The 9,968-nt window shown below is 37.0% G+C and overlaps 1 protein-coding gene across 1 annotated transcript in view; it reads right to left on the bottom strand.

Moving 5' to 3' along the window:
- Positions 1 to 286: 286 nt before the first annotated feature.
- Positions 287 to 9,968, bottom strand: part of foxk2b (forkhead box K2b) — a 28,062-nt gene continuing 18,380 nt past the window's right edge. Inside the window, exons 3-9 of the mRNA XM_079394150.1 lie at positions 8,412 to 8,556; positions 7,386 to 7,532; positions 5,792 to 5,985; positions 5,283 to 5,491; positions 4,259 to 4,498; positions 3,962 to 4,174; positions 287 to 2,004 (exon numbers count right to left, since the gene is read on the bottom strand). Coding sequence (XP_079250276.1) covers positions 1,811 to 2,004; positions 3,962 to 4,174; positions 4,259 to 4,498; positions 5,283 to 5,491; positions 5,792 to 5,985; positions 7,386 to 7,532; positions 8,412 to 8,556 — 1,342 coding nt within the window. The 3' untranslated portion in view covers positions 287 to 1,810. The remainder of the gene's footprint in view (positions 2,005 to 3,961; positions 4,175 to 4,258; positions 4,499 to 5,282; positions 5,492 to 5,791; positions 5,986 to 7,385; positions 7,533 to 8,411; positions 8,557 to 9,968) is intronic.

The following is a 9,968-nucleotide window of genomic DNA, read 5'->3' as shown; positions in this document are numbered from 1 at the left end:
TATATTAAAATATATTAAGAAGCACAACTGCACACTCACAATATTAAGACAAGTTTCTTGAGCAGCAAATCAGCATATTAGAAGGATTTCTAAAGGATCATGACACTGAAGACTGGAGTAAAGATGCTGAAAATATAGCTTTGACATAAATTGCATTCAAAATATTTTCAATTTCAATTAGAAACCCTTTTTTTCTGTATTTTTATGAAATAAATCCAGCCTCAAAAAAACCTTTGAATTTGAACTTTGAATTGAAGAAAAGACAAGAACGTCGCAAGCGTAAGGTTTTAAATTAATTTATAAAAAAAAAAAAAAGCATTGACCCACTGAAGCAGAACAAACAATCATATTTTTTTTTTTTGCTTTTGTTTGAAACACACATAATCCGTCAGACTGACCAGCCTGACCAGAATCAAATCATTAAGCAGACAGAATCGGCCTACACCTCAAAAGGGAACGAAACGGAAAGGAAAAAGTAAACAAAAAGAACAGTCTAATCAAGTGCAGATCTGGTCTGATTCAAAGCAGTTTCTCGTATCTTGCTTGTTTTTTTCTTTCTTTCTGGATTACATCGAAGGCTCAGGTACGTTTGTGAAGTCCGTTACATGCAAGCTGGATGAAAACAGTTGGACTACACATGGAAATGACATGTCCACTCGAGCATCTGTATGAAAATGCCGGTGTAACAAAGCCGGTTTTGCTCAGATTTAAAAATAAACAAAAAGGAAAAACATAGGAAGGAAATACTCCACTGATACATTTTTATCCATCTTAGAAAAGAAACTACGCTTAGTTTCACAAAACAGAAAACAGACACAGTCCGGATGTCCCATGTCCTCTTCTGCTCATATGCTGCTGCTGCTGCTTATATATATTGTTATTATTACTTAAAACGTCTCTATAAATGAAAACACGCCCAGATCCTATGCTCCACGTATGAACGACAAAATACTGCATATTATCCACTACGACGGCTGCAGGGGATTGTGGGGAATGCTGTCAGGCTAGCTGCCAAAAGTTTTGGAATATCTGATGTGTTTGGGAATATTTTGATCCCTTTGGCTCCACGTACAGCCCTACTATGCACTATTTTTAAAAAAGACAACAACCTATTTGTGGTTCATGGAGTGTAATTCCATTCCAGGACATCCTCTTGGCTTTTCACCCTCCGTAAGTGGACTGCCAAACTTTGGAATGTTGGATCGAAGCCCGTGTTCCGCTGTCAGCGCCAAAAAATCCGGATTCCGCAAGCGGGAGTTCTGGAATTCTCAGTCTGCTGTGAGCAACACACGAGTTCCGGAGGTTCTGGAATCCTTTTGAGTCCGCAGCGGATCAACATCTGCACACCCGGAGGGCATCCCACGTTGCGAAAACTCCGCGATAAGCGTGCATTTTTCCTTTCAATTTTGCTCACGGGTCACTAAAAATCACCATGACTCCCAAAGAACGGAATCCGAGCTGATCGAACGCCTCCAACATCTGTGAAAGTCTGTAATAAAATGCCCAGTTACGGACCAGATGGCAGTTGCTCTTGTGTTTCGAGGTGCGAGTTTTTGTTCAATCGGGCGTTCGAGTGATAAAACGGAAAACAGGCAGAGGGTTGCTGCGGAAAATGACAGTAACGGATAGTATTTTATGCATTTGGTTCTTTTTTTTGACGGTTTTGCATCGGTTCGAAGAGTTATTGTCCAAGCCTTCAGTTTTGGCACTGTGAGCTGCTAGATGGAAGAGAAACCGTGATGAGAACGAGAAAAAGGAAAAGAGAAAACCAGAGAAAAAGGGAGGGAAAGTGGTGGTGGTTAATGGGTGACTAGTTGTGCTGGTTGGTGGAGTTTGTGTCCGCAGCGGTTCCGTTCGGGTCGGATATGACTGCGTGTTCTTCGTCCTCGGTTTTCAATCGTTTACTCTCCGGTGGCTCGCTCCCGTTTTCTCCGTTCTGCCGCTTCATGGGGAGGGAGGCGGACGCTGAGGCGTGAGTGGCCAACAAGTGTAACGGACTCGACACTGGACACAAACAGAAAAAGATGCTTGACATTAAAATTCTCTCTCAAGTCTTGGGTCGCAGTGCTATCTGAGATTCCTTATTATTAATAAACATTATTATTATTATTACTAAGACAGAAATATTACTAATACTACTGTAAAACAACTGCACCGTTAACTGAAAAAAATAAATGATCAAGTATACTTTCAAGAGTTAAAGTCTTGAGCATTGGGGTTTGACAGAAATAACTTTTGCTTCACTTCAAAGGGTTAACAGCAGTTGTTAAAAAAAAATAAAACAAATCATAAGTTTATTAAATTTACATTTACATTTATGCATTTAGCAGACGCTTTTATCCAAAGCGACTTACATTGCATTCAAGTTACAGTTTTTACATTTTATCAGCTCTTGCTTTCCCTGGGAATCAAACCCATGACCTTGGCGTTGCTAGCGCCATGCTCTACTATTTGAGCTACAGGAAAGCATTTAAATTAGGGCCGGGACTCGATTAAAAAAATTAATCTAATTAATTAGAGGCTTTGTAATTAATTAATCGAAATTAATCGCATTTTAATCGCATATAAATATTTGACCTGAGAACAGTGAGAAGTAAGTTTTTTCATATGGATTTTTAAATTTCCCATCCACAGGGCCAACCAAAGCGGTCTCATCAGCTTCTTTGTCCATGTTCACTGTGGTTTGTTTTTGGCTGTTTCTCAATATGCGTTCTTCAGCGATCTTGCGTCCTTGTGTTCTCGTTCTACGTCATCATTAACCGTCGAAGTTCAGTTCCAATTCTCAAGAACGCAAGTACAGAGGATGCATGAAAGTGCCCGGATATGTTCTTGAAACTGAGGATGCATCGAGTGCAGACTTTGCAGACTTGAGAGAATCGAGCCGTTAGAAATCCCAGAAAACGCTGTGGGCGGCCGGTGTACGGAAGCCTCTAAGCTTTAAACTCGCTCTCTCAAATACTTGACTGCTCTTGAAGTTGAAAGTAAACATTTATCGTTTTATTTTGGTTAATTTTAATAAAGTTATAAGACCCGGAGAAAGTCTGTATTTTTATTGGCATATTAAAATGAATCTTAACAATAAAACATATAACGCTGTAAAATAAAACAATACAATTATATGAAAGTAATATATATATATATATATATATATATATATATATATATATATATATATATATATATATATATATATATATATATATATATATATATATATATATATATATATATATAAAATAGTATGAAATGTTTTAATAAGTTATGACATTTTGTAATATTGTTCAATGGCCGCTGCTTATGCTGAGACTATGCGGTCAGTTAAGCAGGAACGCAGTACATCTCAGTTCTCATAAGTGTGCGTTCTGTGTTCTCGCGTCCTTCCGAGTTCGTTCTTCCAAGGAAGCTTGGCAAGACCGGTCTCCACGAGAACGCAAGTCCGTTCGTTGGTGCTCCAGTATAATCGGTCCGCCGAAACTCATCCAGAGAGAAACGTTCCGCGGTGCAAAAATAAGTGCGATTAAAATGCGTTAAAAAAAATTAACGCGTTATTTTTGTGTAATTAATTAATCTAAATTAACGCGTTAAAGTCCCAGCCCTAATTTAAATATATGACTACAATAGTAAAATCACAATATATAACTTCTTTTCTTCACTTTCAAGACTTTAAGCCTGCAGCTTTTACTTTGGGATAGACTGAGCTAGAGGAATTGGAAAAAAATAGTATGCCTATATTCACTATAGAAATGTACAGTAAATATAGAAACGTCATTTTCAATACTGAAATGCCCATGACTTTTAAGAGTTCACCAACTTTCATTACTTCTTCAGTAATGAAATGGGGGGGGGACAACAACCAAAAAAAGAAACAGAATAGAAAGAAAACAAAATCTGAATTTAAATGATGTTTTCCTGTAATGGCGTGATTAATATTTAATGTGATATCAGATGTGTGAATGCATACCTGCATGAGCCTGGCTCTGTATCGCCGTGGCGATGGGCACTACATGAGTTCCATTCTGGGTGATGGCTTTGATTGGCAGTTGGTGCTGGCCCAATGGGGCTTGTTGCACTATGGTGACCGTCTGGAGGGGTGTGGCTGCAGTGCTGCTTTGAATGATCCTATTGGCTGAGCCTATAGAGCCGTGAGTGATGCCAGGAACTGACTCTACCTTCACTAAAGAGAGACAGAACACATTTTGTTACTGACATTATCTGTAAGAACTCAAACCAGGTCAAGCTGCATGACCAAAGTGCTCACCTTTGACCTCCTCTCCGTTCTCCAGTATTTCTGTTTTGATGGCGGGCTGCAGGTTTGCTCCGCCAACAGTACTGACAGCCACGGCAGGGATCTGATGCACCACGTGCACCGTCTGCATCAGCGGCTGCGCAGACGTGGAGGATGTAACGGGGGCGGCAACAGCGTACGTGACGGGTTTGATCGTCTGCGTCAACGGACGCTGGACCGCAATCAGAACCGGCTGGGTGGTGATGGGAGACGCTGAGAGAGAAGACAAGCACTCACTTAGTGACGTTATGTAAACTAATTGATGCACAGATACAGATAAGCAGTGCTATTCTAGTATCACTGATATCCTATTTTATAGATTTTATTAATATTTCAAACAATTGTTTATTTTTATATTTTCAGTTTCCATTTTAAATATGTTTTAGCAATTTTATTGTGTTTTATCAATTTTTCTCTTATTTATGTATATACGGTTTTCATTTTTATTCCAGTAATATTCATCAAGTTTAAACTAAAATGAGAAATATTACCCAAGTTTTTTTGTTTTTTTTTTAAATAACAAAAATGTATTTTTAAAGTTAATTTTAATTAACTATAATAACCCCGCCGATAATCTGCAATTATTTTTGTTAAGGCGCATAATTTTTATTAGGCGCATAATTTTATTGTAAACTAATATACCGTGTTGTACAGATTTGGACAGATACCGATAATTGGTAATTATTTTTTGTTAAGGTCCATAACAAAAACAAACAAACAAATACATAAATAAAATGCAATTACATTTAAATGAGTAGTCTACAATTTTACTGTAGACTAATATACAGTGTTGCACAGATTCTGACAGATACCGATAATCTGTGATTATTTTGACATCAAGTAAATAAACTGATTCGTGTACAATTATATAACAAATATGATTGAAATCAGACCAATATAGATAATACAAATAATAAAAAATTATAATAAATATCATGAGTTTCTTAGAGTAAAATAATCAAAACAAGTGGATGTTTGTTTATTCATGTTTGATTACCTGTGGTGTTCTGGGTAAAACGGGCCTCTTGAATCACAGCTAGTTTGGGTTGGACGGCAGCGGTGGGAGCAGCAGCAGGAGGCGGGACAGAGGCAGGTTCTGGCTCCATGGGAACAGGTGAGCCTTCCCGTGATAGGCTGTCGGGGGTCTGCACACCGCTGGAGTGGGCGGAGAGAACGCCCGAGTGATTGGGCGACGCCGGGGCGCTCCTGTCATCAGACACCAACACGTCAGGATGCATTTTACATACATTACCGCTCGAAAGTTTGGGGTCAGTATGATTTTTTTTTTTTTCAAAATAAATTAATACTTGTATTCAGCAAGGATGCATTAAATTGATCATAGGGGACAGTAAAGACAAAAGATTTCTATTTCAAATTAATGCTGCTCTTTTGAACTTTCTATTCATCAAAGAATCCTGACTTTCCACAAAAATACGAAGCAGGATGACTCTTTTCAACATTGATAAGAACATTGTATGTTTAAAAGGTCAGTGCTATGACCCTGACCTGGATGAGAGGGGTCCCAGCGGGGTCCTGAAGCACGGGACGCCCCGTGGCCGGCGTTTCCTGAATGCCTGCTCCACAAGTTTGCTCTCAGATGACGGGTCGATCCTCCAGAATGAGCCCTTGCCCGGCTCTTCCTGTGAGCGTGGGACTTTGATGAAGTACCGGTTCAGCGACAGGTTATGACGAATCGAGTTCTGAAACAGAGAAATTCATTCATACTGTCAAATGACATCATGCATTGATACATAGATTCTGAAAGACACAGTAAGCCTAATTTTTTATTTTTGTAATTTTGTTATTTTTATAACAAACTAAATCGTAAAAATACATACATACACACACAGATGCATATATTTATTGTTCATTTCTTATTTTTTACGTATATATATTAATATGTACATGTCAGAATAAGCATGTTGTTTGAATTTTTACATAAATATTGTGTTACATTGAATGACAATGTAACATTTACATTATTTTCTATATTTCTATATTCATAGTCTATTTCTACTTCTGCAATATAGCTGTGCTTTTATTATTTTTATTTTATTTATATGCATGTCTGTTTTTATTTTTACATAAGTTGCACTTGTCTTGGCATTCAATGTGGACAGCAAAGAAATAATTTCATTGTACAGGGAAACATGCTTTTCTTCACTGTGCACATGACAATAAACTCTTTGAATCCTTTGAATTATTTCAACCCAATTTTGACATTTTATTCCCCAAAAACCTTACAAGTAAACACTTTACTAAAATTTAAATGTGCTTTCTATATATATATATATATATATATATATATATATATATATATATATATATATATATATATATATATATATATATATATATATATATATATATATATATATATATATATATCTCAGATACATATGATAAATAAGAGAATAAGAGAAGTCTACAATTGTACAGCCTAACACTGTCTAAATCAGACGAATATAGATATACTGAAGTTAGAATAATATATATGAAGTTGTTTTAGTTTAAGTACAAAAAAGGTAAAGCATTTAAGAAAATTACAAAAAAAAAAACTTAATTTTCAAAAAAAAAATAAATGTAAATGTATAACTTAAAAAAAATAAAATAAAATAAATATTCCAAAATTATTGTAATATTTTCATAAAAAGTAGTGCATGCAGGACATCATCTTGCATGCACACTAGAGCTGCATGATTCTGGATAAATTAAGAAAATCACTTTTTTTTTTTGTTGAAAAAAAAAAAAAAGATTTTCAAATGATTCTGAAGAAAAAAAATCTTAGAAAAAAAAAACAAAAGTAATAATTTGAATGAATTCAGCATCTCATTCATAAACACGTTTTGTTACTGGATGAACCAGCGATTGTGAATGAATCTCTTGATTAAATGGTTCAATGACAAATACTTTTCTTAAACAGTCAGTTTACTTAAAACTAATTAACTACTTAAAAACACAACAAACTTAAACAATGCTCACAGAGCACCAAAAAGCATTACATTTCTCATATATCATAATTTATTGTAACTCCTTTCTTAGGGAGTCTGTACAGTTCAAACAGCATCATCTTCAGCTGATCTGGCGGTGTGGTACTGACCTGCCAGCCTTTATCTGCTGTCCTATAGTACGGGTAGTTCTTGGTGATGTGTGTGTAGATGCCGTTTAGTGTTAGCTGCTTGTCCTGTGCCATCGTTATCGCCTGAACGATCAGCTGAGCATATGAGTATGGGGGTTTGGAGTCGTCCTAGTGAAACAGAGACAGATTATTAGAAGATCTGACCTTTAAGATTAACTCATTTACATTCTTTTAAAGTACTTTTTGAGAGCAAAAATGTTGAATTAAGATTTTTAATGTTTTTGAAAGAAGTCTCTTCTGTTCAACAAGGTTGCATTCACTAGATTACAAATACAGTAAAAAACAAAACAGTAAAATTGTGAAATATTACAATTTGAAGTAGCTGTATATTAAAATATAATTTATTCCTGTGATGCAAAGCTGAATTTTCAGCATCATTACTCCAGTCTTCAGTGTCAGACAATCCTTCAGAAATAGAATTTAAATCTAATCTAAACTTGCTGTTCAAGAAACATTTCTAATTATTATCAATGTTGAAAACATATGTGCTGCTTCTTATTTTTGTGATAAACTGAGATTGTATTTTTCAGGATTCTTTGACGAATTGAAAGTTCAAAAGAACACAAATACAACAATTATGTATTTATAAAATCACTTTTGGTCAATTGAATGCATCCTTGTTAAATAAAAGTATTACTTTTCTTTCTTTTTTTTGTAATCATAGAATGAATTCTGAAGGATAATGTTACACTGAAGGCTGGAGCATTGATGCTGAAAATTCAGATTTGATCACTGAAACAAATTACATTTTTACATTTATTCAAACCGATAACAGTTATTTTAAATTGCAATAATATTTCACACTTTAACAGTTTTTTACCGTATTTTTAATCAAATAAATGCAGCCTTGGTAACTAATAAGAGATTTCCTTCCAAAACATAAACAAAAATCTTAATTATTCCTAAATTTTGACTGGTATTATAGATGTCTCTGGTTAATACATCTCTGATAGAGTGAGGTTCATCAGCACAGAAGGTGTGTGTCACCTTTGGACTGTCTCCTTCTGACGCCTCTTTGTCATTCTCAGAATGAGAGTTATCATTCATGAGCTGCAGGTCAGGCACGATCCTGCCCAGTCTGTAACCGGACGATCCTGCACCACGCGGACTGGACGGACATGAGTTAGCAGCGCTGACAGAGAAACGGCAGGGAAATGTATTATAAAACACTTCAAAACCATCATGTGAAATAGAGCGATGGAAACAGATGGACCGCAGGAAAGGAGGAAGTTTAATTTTCAATGCAGAACAGGAAACTGCCTCATTTATGTAGCAGCCAAACTCAGTTAAATCAATCAAATCAAAGTAGCCCATAAAGGACACAGCTGCAGCAGCAATTCAAACGCAAACACACAAAACCAATCACCAACTCAAAATGAAAGAGAACGTCACCGCTTCTGTTCCAAATGCACTTGAAAACTTTAATAAAATAAAATAAACAAAGCTTTCATATCATTCTGCTATGAATTATATCTTATCATTCAGCCAGTGTTGATGGTGTGTGTTGGTAAAGAAGTGTTTCCCGATGGTGTGTGTTGGTAAAGAAGTGTTTCCTGATGGTGTGTGTTGGTAAAGAAGTGTTTGTACCTGACGGTGTCTGTTGGTAAAGAAGTGTTTGTCCCTGACGGTGTGTGTTGGTAATGAAGTGTTTGTACCGGACGGTGTGTTTTGGTAATGAAGTGTTTGTCCCTGACGGTGTGTGTTGGTAATGAAGTGTTTGTACCTGATGGTGTGTGTTGGTAATGAAGTGTTTGTCCCTGATGGTGTGTGTTGGTAATGAAGTGTTTGTCCCTGACGGTGTGTGTTGGTAATGAAGTGTTTGTACCTGATGGTGTGTGTTGGTAATGAAGTGTTTGTCCCTGACGGTGTGTGTTGGTAATGAAGTGTTTGTCCCTGATGGTGTGTGTTGGTAATGAAGTGTTTGTACCTGATGGTGTGTGTTGGTAATGAAGTGTTTGTCCCTGACGGTGTGTGTTGGTAATGAAGTGTTTGTACCTGATGGTGTGTGTTGGTAATGAAGTGTTTGTCCCTGATGGTGTGTGTTGGTAATGAAGTGTTTGTCCCTGATGGTGTGTGTTGGTAATGAAGTGTTTGTACCTGATGGTGTGTGTTGGTAATGAAGTGTTTGTCCCTGACGGTGTGTGTTGGTAATGAAGTGTTTGTATCTGATGGTGTGTGTTGGTAATGAAGTGTTTCCTGATGGTGTGTGTTGGTAAAGAAGAGTTTCCTGATGGTGTGTGTTGGTAAAGAAGTGTTTGTACCTGATGGTGTGTGTTGGTAAAGAAGTGGGGGCAGTCGTGGCCTAGTGGATAGAGAGTTGGACTTGTAACCCGAAGGTTGTGGGTTCGAGTTTCAGGTCCGGCAGGGATTGTAGGTGGGGGAGTGAATAACCAACACTTTCTCCACCCTCAATACCACGACTGAGGTGAGACCCTTGAGCAAGGCACCGAACCCCCAACTGCTCCCCGGGCGCCGCAGCGTTGGCTGCCCACTGCTCCGGGTGTATGTTCGCTACTGAGTGTACACTTGGATGGGTTAAATGCA

Source organism: Barbus barbus, assembly GCF_936440315.1.
Source record: "Barbus barbus genome assembly, chromosome: 3".
In the NCBI taxonomy this organism is placed as follows: domain Eukaryota; kingdom Metazoa; phylum Chordata; class Actinopteri; order Cypriniformes; family Cyprinidae; genus Barbus; species Barbus barbus.
Note: the sequence above shows the minus strand (reverse complement) of the source record. Positions and strands in the feature narration are given on the sequence as shown.